The sequence below is a fragment of the Plasmodium falciparum genome, assembly GCF_000002765.6.
Source record: "Plasmodium falciparum 3D7 genome assembly, chromosome: 6".
Taxonomy (NCBI): domain Eukaryota; phylum Apicomplexa; class Aconoidasida; order Haemosporida; family Plasmodiidae; genus Plasmodium; species Plasmodium falciparum.
In genome coordinates this window covers 334,986-352,500 of record NC_004327.3, presented here as the reverse complement: position 1 = coordinate 352,500, position 17,515 = coordinate 334,986, and the positions used below count along the sequence as shown (strand labels likewise).

The window sequence follows — 17,515 nt, the reverse complement described above, 5'->3', positions numbered from 1 at the left end:
ATATATATATATAATATGTTTTAATTTATTGTATATCTTATACCTTATATAACAGTACATATATATATATATATATATATATATATATGTATTTATTTTAATTTTTTCCGCCTATTATGTAGGTATTAGAGCCAAGAATGGTGTGATAATTGCTACCGAAAAGAAAAGTCCAAATGAATTAATAGAAGAAAATAGCATATTCAAAATACAACAAATAAGTGAACATATAGGTATTGTATATGCAGGAATGCCTGGAGATTTCCGTGTATTATTAAAAAGGGCAAGAAAAGAAGCCATAAGATATTCTTTACAATATGGAAGTGAAATATTAGTAAAAGAATTAGTAAAAATAATTGCATCAATAGTTCAAGAATTTACACAAACAGGTGGGGTAAGACCATTTGGTTTATCTTTATTAATATGTGGGGTTGATGTATATGGATACCATTTATATCAAATCGATCCATCTGGATGTTATTTTAATTGGATGGCTACATGTGTAGGAAAAGATTATCAAAACAATATGTCCTTTTTAGAAAAAAGATATAATAAAGACATCGAAATAGAAGATGCAATTCATACAGCTATTTTAACTTTAAAAGAAAGTTATGAAGGAGTATTGAATGAAAAAAATATTGAAATTGGTGTAGCCTATGATAATAAACCATTCAAGATTTTAACACAAAATGAAATTAAAGATTATTTAATAGAAATAGAATAAATAAGGATTCCTATTTTACTGCAAAAATGGGTAAAAAATGAAATACAACATATACATTATATATATATATATATATTTATACATATTGTAGATGTTTATTTATTCATTTAATCGTTCTAAAAATATATTTATAAAATTTTGAAAAAAATAAACATATGTGCATATAACTGGACATAATATCATGTTAAATCTACACAAAATAAAATCATAATATATAAATGTATATTATAAATACATATTATAAGTACATATTATATATATGTATATACAAAATAAATGTTATATTTTCTTTTTTAAAAAAATTTTGTGTAAATTTTTTTTTTTTATTACTTTTATATATTTATACTCTTGAAATAAAAAAAAAACAAAAAAAAAAAAAACAATTTATATTCCTTACATTTTTATAATTTTTTTTTCTGATTCATTATTACTATTTTTTTTTTAAATTAGTGAATAATAAAAAATATATTAAAAAAAAAAAAATATATATATATATATATATATATATATATATATATATAAATATATATATATGTATATATTTATAAGAAAAATGAAATAATTAGATTTATAAAAGATGATACGTTTATTTTTTTAATCATAAATAAAAAGAAAAAAGAAAATTTTTGGTATACAAAAAAAAAAAAAAAAAAAAATTCAAATTGTTAACACATCCTCAAAAAATAATAAACTTTCCTAACCTTTTGTATTAAATAATTTAACAGTTTTATTTTTTTTTTTTTTTTTTAAGTTTTGATAGTTATATGAATATAAATGTATATATAAATGAACGTGTTATGTATATTTCTTTTTACAACTAGTATGTTATTTCATAAATTTAGAATATAAATATATTATATATATATTTTTTATTTATTCTTTGAAATACGCAATTTCCTACATGTATATAAAAAATAATATACTCCTTTTTTGATTAAGTAAATATAAAAAGATATTTGATGAAATGATATATTTGTTTAACATTTGTAAGAATATTTTGAAAAAAAAAAAAAAAAATTGAAGTATAAAATTATTACCTTTAAGCCAATTCATTTGAATAATAAATAAAAAAAAAAAAAAAAATACATGTTTTTTTAAGAATACAATATGGATATATTGGCATTTATAATTTTTACACATAATAACAAAATATTATAATTTTTTTTTTTTTTAACAATTTGTTATAATATACATATATATATATATATATATATATATAATATATGTATATTTTTTTTTTTTTTTTTTTTTTTTTTTTTTTAAAATGAATTTTTCAAAGATCTTATTTTTAAAAAAGCATCAAACAATAATTCGTAGAAACGTGTTTTCTTTATTAAGTAAAAATGGAAATCACATGTTCAAGAGAGCTGCAAGTACGGAGAATAAAAATAATCAAGAACAAAAAAAGGATGTAGAAGAAAATGTGTATAAAGCGAATTGTCCTAAAGGAATTAGAATACCTATAATGAGATATTTTTACGGTTTGATATTCTTAATGGCATTTGTTCCAATAACTCAGTCCCTTTACGAAACGAATAAATATTATAAAGAGGTAAGTTAATAAGTATATCATGAAAGGGAAAATATATTTTTTGAATAAATTAAAAGATACACACATTTATATATATATATATATATATATATATATATATATATATATATATTAAATGTGTTAAATAAATAAAAATAAAAGACTATTAAAATTTTTATTTAATATAATGAAACATTTAATTGTATACTTTTATTTTGATTTTCCTTACCTGTTCTTAACAATTCCATAATATTTTTTTTTTTTTTGTAGAATGAACATTTGTACGAAAAAGGGAAACACTAAGTATGTCAATATATTGAAATGGTTTTATTTTTTAGTTTATTTATTTGCAGATAAGTAGGGTTTAAAATATATGTGAAAAAAAAGGAATAGTTATTTATAAGAACACTGGGAATTTTTTACTCCCCACTATTATATAATATATATATATATATATATATATATATAATAATTTTTTTTTTTTTTTTTTTTTTTTCATTTGTAAAATTATTTATATATATATATATATATATATATATTTATTTATTTATTTATTTATTTCATTTTTTAAGCATCACACACGAAAGAACAAAGTGTTATTATATTTGAACATATTAATATAATAAATGTTTGTTAAACATATAATGCCAACTTGGCAAATATTTATATAGGAGTTACTTAAAAATATATAAAACTTATGAAATATTGTTGTAAACAAAATTAAAAGGATATGTAACATTTTAAATATGACAAATATATATAAATATATAAACATATATATATATATATATATATATATATATATATATATTTTATTTTTTCCTTCCCGCTTTAATATTGATCACTTTTTACCTTTTTGTTAACATTTTACTTTATGTCATAAGATTCCCTTAAAATTCAAGCCGACTTGAAAAAATTTGGTTTTATCCGTTATATGATATAAGATAGGATAATTAAAAAATAGTTCTAGAGAAATGTTTTTTTGAATATATGCCATAATACCAATACCTGTTGATATTCTTGTATCTTTAATTAATTGATTAATAGATGAATAAAAATGATTACTGAGTCTTCCTAGGTGTATATAAAAGAATACCATAGGGTTCATATTTTGAATGTTAAGTATATATTTAAATATGAGTTGAATATTTGTAAAAAAGTTAGCACCAAGATAATTATATGTTATTTTATAATCGTTTTTGTTTTTATGAAACTTATAACAATGTTCAGGTTGACCAATACTATTATATTCAAAACCTCTTAAAACTAATGAGCTACCTATACTACCAGTAAAATTAAAATTATTTAGTGTGTATGGTTTGTGTTGATTATAATCATATTTGATTCCATTACTAATATTAATATATGTAAATAAATTGTTGAAAATTTTTTTTACACAGAAAACATTAAAATGATTTTTAAAAAAGTTAGCTTCACAAAAAGGTAAAGACATTTCATTTTCTATTTCATAATAATATCCTGAAACAGGATAAGGTGTATAATAAATAATATTTGGATCCTGTTCATTTGTATTTAAATAATTTAATTTATCTATTTTATAATTATATTTGATAGTATTTTTTATATATTTATCACATAATTTTAAAATATTATCTGAAGGTATAAAATTTGGATTTATTCTATGTAATATTCTATTAAAATCGATTTCCCATATAAATGAATGGTTATTTTGTAATAAATATGTTTTTAAAGAGTTTGTTTTTATAATATAGGAACTACATTTTATATTATTTATACTACTTAAATTTGTTTCAATAATTAATTTGAAATTTTTTAATTTATATAAATATGGACATATAAATCTAAACGATAAATTATTAGTATAAAAACTACTAACATTAGCTTTGAATTCTATACTATTTATAGTTTTAAAAATATATGGAATATTGATTTCAAAATCAGCTGTAATTTCTCCTCTATTGTTTATATTCGTACCTATCATATAATTATTCTTTCTTTCCTTAAATCTAAAATCAACTAATATATCATCATTATTATTAACATTCTTTAATTTCACTATAGGATCTTCATCAAATATATTTAAATTCTTTATTTTCTCATTACAACTTTTAACTCTTAATAATAAATCTTCTACATTATTACTCTTCTTTATATCATCAAAAATATATAATAAATTACTCTTCTTTATTCTTTCTAGCCCTTCTAAATTTATATTTACATTTCCAATTTTGTTTTGTAAATCCAATTCTGTGTTCATCCTCTATAAGAAAAAAAAAGAAAAAAAAAGAAAAAAAAAAAAAAAAAAAAAAAATATATATATAAACATAAATATATTTATGTGATGATAAAAGATAAAAGATAAAAAATAAAAAATATATATATATATATATATACAAAAATATTTGTATAATTATAATATATATATATATATTTTTTTTTTTTTATTTTTTTTTTTTTTTTTCTTAAATTACAAGAAAAATATTAAAAAGGTGATGACAAAATAAGAAATAAGAAATATATATATGAACATATGTATATTTATTATATGCCCAAGGTTTAAAATAATAAATAAAAATATATATATAAAATGAATAAAAAATGAATAAAAAATAAACAAACAAATAAATAAATAAATAAAATATAAACAAAAAAATCAAATAAATGGCACATTTAATTTTTGTGCTCCTATAAAGGGAAAATATATATATATATATATATATATATATATATTTTTTTTTTTTTATATTCATCCATTTTTATCATTTTTTTTGTTTTTTTTTTTTTGACTTTATTAATATATCTACTGAATACATATAAACATTGAAAGTTGTTGAAAGATTAAAATGTTGTAATATATTTTTTTTTCTTAAAATATTTAATATGATATTATAAACGTTTAATTCAATCGTTGAGATGTTAGGTCTTTTAATATCATCATGTTTATGGTATATATTTTTTTCATGATTCATTTTTTTTTTTTTTTTTTGAGAATAGTCATTATTATAATAAATAAATTTTATATTATTTAAAGAATTATATATAGAACGATATTTTTCAAATGATATTATAGGACTATATTTCAAAAAAAAGTATATATATTGTAATAAAAATAAAGGATATTTATGAATTATATTATTATATGTATTGTTTGTACAAACATGTAATGGATATAAATAATATAACATTAATATAGACATATATAGTTGTCTTAAACTTGCTGAATCGATAATATCTTGAACAATATATTTTGTTTGCTTTTCATTATGTATATCTTTTAAATTATATAATAAATCATAAATTGAATATTTTAATTTTAATTTTTTAAAAACATATTTAAAATTATAAAGTAATAAATAATATATTATTTTGTAATATTTTTCATTATAAAAATATACATGTGTCAATAAATATGATAAACTATTTAATAATATACAAGAACCGTGTATATTTAATTCTCTTGTTTTTATAATATTATCTTGTTCTTCAAAAAAGATGTCATCCATTTTTATAATATTATTATCATCATCATTATGTTGATCAGAAATATGAGGAGAATGTAATTTTTTCTTTATTTTATGGTGTTCACTTTTATCCATATGACAAGTTGTATTATTTTTTTTTTTTTTTTTTTCACTTTCTTTCTCCGATATAAAAGACAAAAGTGTTTTATTATTATCATTATTATCTCTACTAAAGTTAATTAACGAAATGTCATAATTTTTGGTTGAATAAAAGTTATATATATAAAGTAAATTAAAATATATTACATATATGTTGTTGTTATACCTATTATTTGAATGAAATCCATCATTAATATTATTCTTCAGATTATATATATTTTTATTTTTATTTTTTATAAGATCTACATCATTTTTTATTAGACATCTAATAATATATATTGAATTTATTATATCATTCGATAATAATTGTTTATATAAATTATTCATTTTTAAAAATATATTATTATTATTATTTAAATTTGTAATTTTTTTTTTTTTTTTTTTTTTTTTTTTTTCATATTCCAATTTATAACAGCTAGCTATAACATTTTTTATATATGTATCTTGAATTATATTAAATTTACTTATATATAAAAGATAAATAGATAAACATTTACTATTTATTTTAAATATTTTCTTTCTTATATTTATAACACATTTATTATAAATATAATCATCATGTATATTCAATTTACATAAAGTTGATAATATATAAGCCAAATGATTAATATTTAAATTATCCAAAATATTTTTATTTCTTATATTATCATAATTATAACAATAACAATAATCATTGACATGTAGATCTTTAATATTTTTTTCTACACACTCTTCATATATATTATTATTCATATGTTTATCAGGACTTTCCTCATATGTATTCAATATATTTTTATATGTTTCATTTAAATTATGTGTACGTATAACATTATCCTTTTTTATATTCACCTTGTCATATATTTTTCCATCTATATCTTTCCTTTTATTTTTATTAATACTTTTTTCGTCCTCCCCCTTTAACCTTTGAATCATACACTTGATAATTTCTTCAAATTTCGTTTTGTATATATTAGAAGGCTCGTTTTTTTCAAGTATATAAAAAGTACTAATACTTGTAAATAAATTAATAAATTCTACATATTTTAAATCGTTTTGTACAATATATTGTTTAGAATACTCTATTATTAGATCATATATGTTCTCGTTTCTATATGAAGCTCTAGAATAAGAACTTGTGATATTAAGAATATCAAGTTTGTTGATATCGTTTTTTTTTTTTTTCAGAATGAGAGATGAAAATATTTCATATAATTTCGTGTCAGCCATATTTAATTTACTTAAATTATTTAATATATTAGTTATATGTTTTGTTAAAAAGTTTAAGATGAAAAATTTATTTTGATTAACAACTTCATTCCTGTCTCGTTCATCAGTTTCGTTTTTATTATATTTGTGCTTTTTCTTACTTGTACTATTTATATTACGTGGTATGTATTTTAAATAAGTTGAATGGTTATGTGATATTATATTCTCTGGGAAATTATAATAATAATAATTATTATTATTATTATAATTGTAATTATTATTATTATTATTATTATTTATTATTATTTTATTTTTTTTGTTTATTAAAGGTGTTGTAGAAAATGAAACGGATTTATTATTATAAGAGACATTCTCTTTGACGTATACCTGACACTTATTGTATTCGTTGTATTCTTGTTTTATTCTTTGAATTATTGTGTTAAATATAAAATTTATTTTTATTTTATCTAAATAATGATAAGTCTTTGTAAAGATTGTTATAATATTGGAAGTACATTGATTTGATAGGTTTCGTAATACATCTTTTTTCGCTAGCTTATTTAAGGATATAGAAAATAATTTAATATTCAATATTTCAATATTAACATAACTATTTAATATAATAATTAATGCTTTTACATTAATATAATTAATATTTGTACATATATAATTTGATAATATATTGAATAATATTTTATCTTTATAATTAACTGAAGCATATGAATGTATAACACTACTAAGAAAAATATCAGAACATTTCTTTTCTTTTTTTAATTTTAATATTATTATAACTTTTAAAATATCTAAAAGTTCTTTATTTTTTTCGGATGATTTACTACATGCTTGTAATATAAGGGAGATACTTTGTTCACTTATATGGTTTACTTTTTTTAAGCTATCAAATAATTTTTTTTTTAAAAAATTAACATTAACATTGTTATTATTATATAAATTGTTATTATTATATAAATTGTTATTATTATATAAATTGTTATTATTATATATATTGTTATTATTACATATATTGTTATTATTACATATATTGTTATTATTACATATATTGTTATTATTACATATATTGTTATTATTACATATATTGTTATTATTACATATATTGTTATTATTACATATATTGTTATTATTACATATATTATTATTTATTTCAATATTATCATTATATGTATTTATTTTCTCTTTTATGGTCTTACTATCCTTTTTTGTATTTTTTATTACAATATTTTTATCATCCCATAATTTATCTTCTTTATTTTTATTATCTATATTATTATGTGTAATCATAAGTTCAATTAATATACTTAAATCTTTCTCTGTTAAAATATTATTTAAGTTGTTTATATTCTGGTATATTTTATCCTGTAGTATATGTTGTACATTTATTGGTTTATACGTATTGTCATCACACCCGTTTGTATTATTACAATTGTTTATATTGTCATCATTTTTTATTTCATCATCATTTTTTATTTCATCATCATTTTTTATATCATCATCATTTTTTATTTCATCATCATTTTTTATTTCATCATCATTTTTTATTTCATCATCATTTTTTATTTCAAGACTTTTATTTTTTCTTCCTTGTGTGGATCCAGACAAAGAGGTGAGGGCCTTTATAGTGTTTATTAAATATTTATTTAAGTTTATATGATTTATTAATTTGTGTGAAGCATATTTTAATATATCGTCATTTTTTATATTTACTTTTGATAAAGAATTAAGAATTAAACATAACTCTTCTATATTAAAAAGATGTAATAATTTATCTTTTTTTTTTTTTTTTTCTTCTTCTTTTTCTTCATGAAATAAATTATATTCAATTATATCATCTTTTTTTTTACATGTCACATTTTTAAAAGAAACATTGTTATTTTTTTCATCTCTTTTATGCTCATCAACATTAGGTAGGTTGTTCTTTACCTTCATGACATTATGTTTATCATAATCATCATATGTATCATATACCTTATTATGACACTTGTTATTATTAATATCATTTCTTTTTGTTGATAAAAATTTCTTCACAAAATTCTCATCTCTTGTGGTTATTAGTAAACAAAAATGCTTCCAAAATAATGGATCTTCAAATTCAATTTTAGAAAATTTATTTATGCATAGAGCTATTTCATATGTATTAAAATGATTAATATTTTTTAGGAACTTTCGACTTAAATGAGTAACATCGTCTTTACTTTTACAATTTTTAATGCTTCTTAAAAAATAATTAAACATTATCTCATCTTTTCATTTGTTTTAATTATAATGATATTTTAAATATACTTTTTTTTTTTTTTTTTAACTGTTCATATTGATCTATCTACAAATATTTATATATAAAAAACAATAAATATGTACGTTTCTTTTTTATAATATATATATATATATATATATATAATATGTAATTATAAAAGTTTACACCATTAAATATATTATATATATATATTATATATATATAATAATTTTAATTTAATATTATATATCCTTTGCACATATTGAAATATAACTTATTAATTATATATATATATATTATATTATTATTTAACATTTTTTATATGCCACATCATTTTAGTATATTTGTTTCATATCTTGTCAAGTACATATTTTTATTTTCTTTAAAAAAAAATGAAAAAAATATACAAATTCTCATTTGAATTATGTCGAAGGATTCATTTTAAGAGTGCCAAGGAGTGGAAGCAGTTCATGAATCCTAAAATGTAAAAAAAAAAAAAAAAAAAAAAATAATAATAAAAAAAAAATATATATATATATATATATATATATATATTTATTTATTTATATTTATATTTACATATATCCATTTTTACATACCTATATACGATTATCTTTTGTTTTTTTTATTTTTTCTATATCACCTCATTTTAGTGATGGTACAAGAATAAAAAAGATCAGGAATATAAGCGAAAATGATATGATCCATAAACATCAAATTTTAAAGTACCCATATTTCAAAATGAAAAAAATTGGAAAATATAATAAAATAATAAAAACCAGTGATTTATTATTTAATCGAAGTATAGAAATTATTTATGATTATCGTTATTGTGAAATATTTCAAAAATTAAAAGATCTTATATCCTTCAATTTAAAAGGTACTTATGAAACATTAAACAAAAAAAAAAAATATATATATATATATATATATTTATATACATATCCTTTTTATCACAACAACGTAAGTATATATATATATATATATATATATATTCCTCCTTTGGTTTTATTTTATAATTTGTAGGGGTCGTCATAAAGGAAAAATGTACCGACGACCTTACCTTTGAAATATATGATTGTTTACAAAATAAAATATTAATCAAAAAAAAAAACGAAGGTTATAATAATAATAAAAAAAAAATAATAAATAAATAATATATACAATAATATTATTACAAAAAAGAAATATGTCTACACATATGGGTGTTTATATATACATATATATTATATATATATATCATATATATGTATGTACATATATTTTTTCATCACTCTGCAGAGTTTCGCGCGGATGATCTCTTCAAAGAGATGTTTGAAAAAATAAAACAAAATGGATGAACAAGAAAAAATTAAAACATATAATAAGAAAAAGGTTCACATATATATATATATTTATTTATTTATTTATTTACCTTTATACTTTTTTTTTTTTTTTTTTTTTTTTATTATTTTCACTTTTTTAATATTTTTTTGTTTTTGGCTTTCAACTTTGCTACAATTTTTTTAATTTTGTTATCCCTTTTTTGTGCTTTTTTCTTTTTCAACAATTCAGCTTTTTTTTTCATTTCATCAATTTTTTTTAACGTCCTTCTTCTAAAATCTAACCATTTCTCTTCATTTTTTGTTAATTTTTTTTTCTTTATTCTTTTATGATAAGGTACAAATATATTATTATTGCTACCATTCGATTTCGGATATTTTGTATTACCTTTTGCTCCTTTTTTTCTATCATCTTCCTTTTTAACATTTTTATTTTTAGACTTTAAATAAAATAAATAACTGTCTTCATTATTTGTAATAGAATAAAAAAGCTTTTTGTATACAATAGATTTAGGAACATTTTCAGAAAAATGATAAAAGGTCATATTATCACGGTTCATAATATTTTTGTCATTCTGATTATTCTTATGATCCTTATTATTCTTATTTTCCTTATTATTCATATTATCTTGTTCTGACAAATTTGTACATATTTTTCTTAACTCTAAAGTATTTTCAATTTCTTTCATAAAAATAAAACATGCTTCATGATAATTATTTTCTTTGTTTATAAAATGTTTAATATTCTTTAAATTATTTAACATATAATCGTATTCCACATTTTCAATTTGACATTTCATTTTTATTAATTTCTTTTCTTCATCAGCAGAGCATACAATTACCTTTTTTTTAGTCTTCTCATTTTTTAAAATATATAATAATGCCTCCATCTTTTCCTCTAATGTTTTATAATAAATATTTTCGAAATTGTATTTATACTTTTTATTATCTATGTTATCGAACCACGATTTTAATTTTTCGATTTCCTTGTTTTCTTTAATTTTTTCTTTTTTTCTTCTAGGGGCGTCGTCTTCTGAAATGTTATCATCTGAAAAATCGTCATCTATAAGGTTACCTTCTAAATCAATGTCATCATTTGCATCATGTAATACATCCGTTTTATCATGTGATACGTCAGTTTTATCATGTGATACGTCAGTTTTATCATGTGATACGTCAGTTTTATCATGTGATACGTCAGTTTTATCATGTGATACGTCCGTTTTATCATGTGATACGTCCGTTTTATCATGTGATACGTCAGTTTTATCATGTAATTCCTCCGTCTCATCATATAATTCTTCCGTCTCATCATGTAATTCTTCCGTCTCATCATATAATTCTTCCGTCTCATCATGTAATTCTTCCGTCTTATCATCTGACATACTATTTTCACCACCGGATATACCATTTTGCACTTCCATATTATTATTTCCTGCATCCTCTGTATTTTCCGGAAAATGTTTTTTCAAAATTTCTTCCATTTGTTCATCTGTCAATTTCTCATTAGGTTCATAACAATAACTGGGAGTATCTTTTATATTGCCACCCTCTGCTAATTGTTGATTATGTTTTTCATTTAATAATGCTTGGTGTTCTAAAATATAATTATTAAATTCAAAAGTTATATAATTTTGTTTTTCCGTAATATCAAAATATTTAAATACATCTGCTTCATCTTTTTGATTAGTCTTATAATTTTCACTTTGAACATTTATGTGTTCATTTTCCAACTCTACGTTGTTCTCTAATTTGTTGTTATTAATTTCATTTAATTTAACATTTATTGTTTCACTATCCAATTTTTTATTTTGCTCTTCTTCTTTTATATTATTTAATTTTAATTCATCAACTTGATAATCCCTAAATTGTTCTTCTATGCTCCTTTTGTAAGATATATATTTTTTAATATCTGACAAGGAAACATTACTAAAATTTACATTCTTTACATTAGATGGTTCAGTGTTCTTATATTCTTCCTTATTTTCAATGTTTTTGTTTTTTTTTTCATTTATTTTATTTTCATCACTTATTTTGTTTTGCTCTTCAATTTTATTTTCATTAGAATATGGAAGAGTGTTATGTTCTTGCACACACATTTCGTCCTTTTTGACCAAATGAATATTTATATTAATATTGTATGATTCAAGTAATTTATTCATTTTTTTTATTAGCATCTTAATATTATTATTATTATTATTTATTTCTAAATGTGGATAATTTTTCAAAATGTCATATAATTTGTCCTCTGTTATTTCAAATATATCAATTAGAGAAATATTATTCATGTTTGTTGTACTTGTAGCTATTTTTTTTTTTTTTTTTTTATTATTCCCACTTTGACTAGCCAAATTTTTATTAGTACCATTGTTCATATTATTTATTATTTTTTTCTTATTTTTAAAAATATCTTTATTGAAAATTTGTATTATAATATTTTTCAAATCATTTTCATTATAAATGATTTCATTATTTTTAATAATTTTTTCATGGGAATACTGTTTTAATAAATCATTATATTGTTCTTCTATTTTTCTTAAATTCTCATATTTAATATTTGTAGTAACATATGTATTATCATCTGTTCCATTTTTATTAATCGTGTGAAAAGAATTTGAAAATACCTGACTTGTTAAGGCGTTTTTTTTTTTTTTTTTTTCATTTTCCCTTTTGATAAAATCGTCTTGTAGATTTTTTAAATAATATAGATCGAGTAAATTATCATATAAGCAATTAAGGAATATTTTTTTTATATCTTCAGTTTTATATTCTTTTAATTTTTTTAAGGAGCAAAGAAAATTCATATCTTTATATTTTGTTAATCTGATAATATAAATCATAAAATTAGTATCGAAATGTAAATTATTTATATTATAGTTTTTAATATTTTGCATAATTTTTAAATTTTTTAAAAAGTTCAAAATTTCTTCCCGTTTCTTTCTTTTTGCAATAGTACAAAAAAGTCCACTAATTGAATCAACTAGTCGAATAAAATAAAAGCAAAATGATTTATATTTTTCATCTTTATTAATTAATTTACTAAATTTCATTTTCGATTGATTTTCATTATATTTTTTAAAAATATTATCATCATCATTTAAATTCTGTTCATTGCAATTGTTTTGTTCTTTTGTCTTTTCAATTATACTATTTATTTTTTCCTGGTCATAAAAATTTTTTTCATTTGAAATTTTTTTCTTATCATCTTCTAACAATATTTTATTATCTGGATAGATATCTGAATGATCTTTATTGTCGTCTGTATGTATATGCTCATCCTCTATATTATCACTTACATAATTATAATTTTCATCATCATCATCATCATCATCATTATTATTGTTAGAATCCTTAATTGTAGTAGTATCATATACTAACGTGTCTGCTTTATTTTGATTATTCAAAGAATTATTTTGAGTACTATGAATAGCATTATCATCCATGTCATCACTAACATATTTCTTATTATAATCTAATATGTCATTTGTTGTGTTTTGATTTTCCTCCTTTTCATTATATTTCAAATTATGTTCACTATTAAAAGTAAAAAAACTAAGAATATTTATTATTTCATTAACATAAACAGATACTTCTAATACATTTTTTGAATAAAATTCAGAAAGTTTAAAAATATAAGCTGATGTATTTACATCTAAACAATCTTTTAATTCTCTTTTTATATATGATCGTACCGATTCATATTTTGTTGGGTTATATATATATTTTTCTCTTTTTATTAATTTCATTTTTTTATATATATGATAAAAATATAAATAATTATAATCATCTTCTTTTGATGCTTGTAAGAATTTTTTTTGCAAATCATTCCCTTCTATTAAATTTTTCTTTCCCTCATAAGCCTCATCAACATTTCTCATAACATCTTGATTTACACATCCTGAATTAACAATACTTTTTATTCCATTGAGAGTTTTCTTATTATAGTTATTATTATATTTTCTTCTTCCTTTTTTATCTTTTACAAAATTACAAATATAAAAATTATCATTATTATTTATAATAATATTCTTCTTCTTTATAAGGTAGCTAAAGCAAACATTCAACAAAACAATGAGGGCAATAAATAACTGGTATTTCATTAAAGAAAAAAGATTGATTCATATTTTTTTCATAATCCTAATTCAAATAAAAAAAGAAAAATTACCTAACAATGATATCTGAAAAAGGTAAATGTAAATGTAAATGTAAATATAAATAAATATAAATAAATATTTATGTATATGTTATATACATACCTAATGTAAGCCTTATAACAAAATAAAAAATAAATACATAAATGTATTTTTAAAAATATATATATATATATATATATATATATATATATATATATATATATATATATGTAATTTATTTTATTTTTTTCAGATAAAATATTGCCATGTTAATTTATAATTATACAAATATATATTTATATATATATATATTAATTTCTACCATGTTTGGCCTTTTTTTGTTTAAATATTATTTTATTTATTTTTTTTTTTGTTTTTTTGTGAAAAATGATGAAAAGATACAACTTAAAATATTGTTGTGACGACGTTAGTGTTTTTCCAAGTAGTACCTTAATAAACCATGATAGTAATAAAAAGCTATAGGAAAAAAAAAAAATATATATATATGTATATCATTTTATTTTTTTATCATAAAATAAAAAAAATTACATATATATATAAATATATATATATATATATATATATATATATAATTTTTAAGATAATAAATTCAGTGAATATTTTGGATTAACGGCTATTTCAACGTACCAACTAAAAAATAAAGAACCGAATGAAGAACCCAAAAAAAAAGGAAAAATCTATTTATTCGGACTTAACCAAAATATAAAAGATGATGATAATAATAATTGTGAAATGTAGGGAAATGTAAAATGCTTTTATATATTATACATTTGTTATAAGTGTATTTATATTGAACATAAATTGAATTGTTTTTCTATAAACAGATTTATTTATAATAATTTTTTTTTTTTTTTTTTTTTAACATTAAAGAGATTATTATTTAGAATATAAAAAGAACATCAATTTTCATAATGGAGTTCTTCAATCGAATTATATATTTACTAATGATGTAAGGAAAAAAGGAAAGGCGTCAAAACGAATTTTATATTAAATAATATGATGTCCATTATTTGCTACAGTGAATATATCTTTATCTCACATATATATATATATATATATATATATATATATATATGTGTTGTAAATTTTTCCTTTCTGTAGAAACTATATTTGGGAAGTGTATGTGTAAATGGTTTTTACTTATCTGACCTTAAAGAGGAGACTTACGAAAAATTGTTAGAAACGTCTAAAGAAAAAAACAACTCGGGTAATTTTTAATCATTCATAAAAATGAGGATATATATATATATATATATATATTTACATTGTTTAAACATTTTTGTAGGGTTATCATTTGAAGCGTTTGACAACAAGCCTGAGTAAAAATTGAAACAATAGAAAATGATATTATCTTTTTATATGTATAAAATTATATATAGAGGTATTTTTTTTTTTTTTCTTTTTTTTTTTTATTTAGAAAAATATGTATATCTTTTAGTAATGGAGATATGTGTTTGCTGGTCCATGGTCAACAAGAAAAAACATGGTTAGAAATAAATAAAAAATATATATATATATAAATATATATATTTATATATATGTGAATTTTTTTTTTTTCTTTCATTTTTAAATAAAAAAAGGAAAGCACACGAATATCATGTATGGAGTTGTACATTCAACGGAAACGAAAATGTAATAACAACGGGTAAGTGATGTATTTCATATGAAATATTTTTTTCAATATTAATAATTGTATACATATATATATATATATATATATATATATATATATATATATATTTTTATTCTTTAAAATGTAAAAGGCTCAGATGATTGTTCTTTTGTTATTTGGGATTTAAGAACTACCACTATTTCGCAGCAAAATAAAAAGTATCTTTTATGAAAAAAAAAAAAAAAAAAAAATAAATATAAATATAAATATATATATATTAAGTATTTATATATATAACTAAACTTCCTTCTTTTTTAGATCTCACACTCAAGGAATTACGGCAGTGAAATTTGAAAATTTCAGCGAGCTATTATATACAGCATCGTACCAAAAAAAAAAAAAAAAAAAAAAAAAAAAAAAAAAAAAATTTATTATATATATATATATATATTTAATCGGTTTATTTTCTTCTTTTTAGGTATGACAATAATATACGCATTTTTGATTTACGAAATATTCGTGAGCCCATTCAAACAGTTGATGTAAACTCAAACATATGGAGGATAAAATTTTTATACAAGTAAGAAATAAAAATGTATACAAATATATGTGTATATATAAATTTATATATATATTTATGTGTATTACATATATGTAATATATATATATATATATATATATATATATATTTTTTTTTTTTTTTTTTCCTCTTCATTTAAGAAATAACTCTGTGGACAATTTGCTCGTAGCAGCCTGTGATGGAGGGGCAAAGATATTTAAAAAATCAAACAATGGTAAATTAAATATATAACAATAATTTTTTAAAAAAATATAAATACAATTCCTGATTTATGTCATTTCTTCTTTTTTTAGATTTCATTTATGATAAGGGTATTTTCAACAATAACGAATTAACATATGGAATTGATGTTATTGATATGTTAAGACCAAAAAATGAAAAAAAAAAAATTTATTTATCTTGTTCATTTTATAACAAAGAAGTTCAATTGTGGGATTAATACAACATATAAATAAATAAATAAATAAATATATATATATATATATATATACATGCATTTTTGTTTGCTTATTATTTTTTTGAAATAATTTATTCTGATATAAAACCATTTGAATTTTTTT

General features: G+C 18.7%; 7 protein-coding genes across 7 annotated transcripts in view; 4 read left to right on the top strand and 3 right to left on the bottom strand.

Moving 5' to 3' along the window:
- Nucleotides 1-721, top strand: part of PF3D7_0608500 (proteasome subunit alpha type-2, putative) — a gene marked incomplete at both ends in the record, with an annotated part of 996 nt that extends 275 nt beyond the window's left edge. Inside the window, one exon of the mRNA XM_960982.1 lies at nucleotides 123-721. Coding sequence (XP_966075.1) covers nucleotides 123-721 — 599 coding nt within the window. The remainder of the gene's footprint in view (nucleotides 1-122) is intronic.
- Nucleotides 722-1,985: 1,264 nt separating this feature from the next.
- PF3D7_0608400 (conserved Plasmodium protein, unknown function) lies at nucleotides 1,986-2,555 on the top strand (the record flags this gene model as incomplete). Its single annotated transcript, XM_960981.2, has 2 exons — nucleotides 1,986-2,273; nucleotides 2,523-2,555. 2 exons carry the CDS (start codon nucleotides 1,986-1,988, stop codon nucleotides 2,553-2,555), a joined length of 321 nt encoding a protein of 106 aa, XP_966074.2.
- Nucleotides 2,556-3,129: 574 nt separating this feature from the next.
- On the bottom strand, nucleotides 3,130-4,491 carry PF3D7_0608310 (sorting assembly machinery 50 kDa subunit, putative; the record flags this gene model as incomplete). The annotated part of the gene is made up of 1 exon (XM_960980.2): nucleotides 3,130-4,491. The coding sequence occupies one exon, from the start codon at nucleotides 4,489-4,491 to the stop codon at nucleotides 3,130-3,132; it is 1,362 nt and encodes a 453-aa protein (XP_966073.2).
- Nucleotides 4,492-4,993: 502 nt separating this feature from the next.
- PF3D7_0608300 (heptatricopeptide repeat-containing protein, putative) lies at nucleotides 4,994-9,289 on the bottom strand (the record flags this gene model as incomplete). Its single annotated transcript, XM_024473103.1, has 1 exon — nucleotides 4,994-9,289. One exon carries the CDS (start codon nucleotides 9,287-9,289, stop codon nucleotides 4,994-4,996), a length of 4,296 nt encoding a protein of 1,431 aa, XP_024328934.1.
- A 390-nt stretch (nucleotides 9,290-9,679) lies between these two features.
- PF3D7_0608200 (conserved Plasmodium protein, unknown function) lies at nucleotides 9,680-10,627 on the top strand (the record flags this gene model as incomplete). The annotated part of the gene is made up of 4 exons (XM_960979.2): nucleotides 9,680-9,771; nucleotides 9,941-10,167; nucleotides 10,314-10,406; nucleotides 10,569-10,627. 4 exons carry the CDS (start codon nucleotides 9,680-9,682, stop codon nucleotides 10,625-10,627), a joined length of 471 nt encoding a protein of 156 aa, XP_966072.2.
- Nucleotides 10,628-10,740: 113 nt separating this feature from the next.
- Nucleotides 10,741-14,709, bottom strand: PF3D7_0608100 (conserved Plasmodium protein, unknown function; the record flags this gene model as incomplete). Its single annotated transcript, XM_960978.1, has 1 exon — nucleotides 10,741-14,709. The coding sequence occupies one exon, from the start codon at nucleotides 14,707-14,709 to the stop codon at nucleotides 10,741-10,743; it is 3,969 nt and encodes a 1,322-aa protein (XP_966071.1).
- Nucleotides 14,710-15,132: 423 nt separating this feature from the next.
- On the top strand, nucleotides 15,133-17,394 carry PF3D7_0608000 (diphthine methyltransferase, putative; the record flags this gene model as incomplete). Its single annotated transcript, XM_960977.1, has 12 exons — nucleotides 15,133-15,208; nucleotides 15,344-15,497; nucleotides 15,634-15,712; nucleotides 15,865-15,970; nucleotides 16,049-16,082; nucleotides 16,181-16,249; nucleotides 16,344-16,408; nucleotides 16,527-16,593; nucleotides 16,694-16,759; nucleotides 16,854-16,955; nucleotides 17,096-17,169; nucleotides 17,249-17,394. The coding sequence occupies 12 exons, from the start codon at nucleotides 15,133-15,135 to the stop codon at nucleotides 17,392-17,394; spliced, it is 1,038 nt and encodes a 345-aa protein (XP_966070.1).
- Nucleotides 17,395-17,515: the final 121 nt, after the last annotated feature.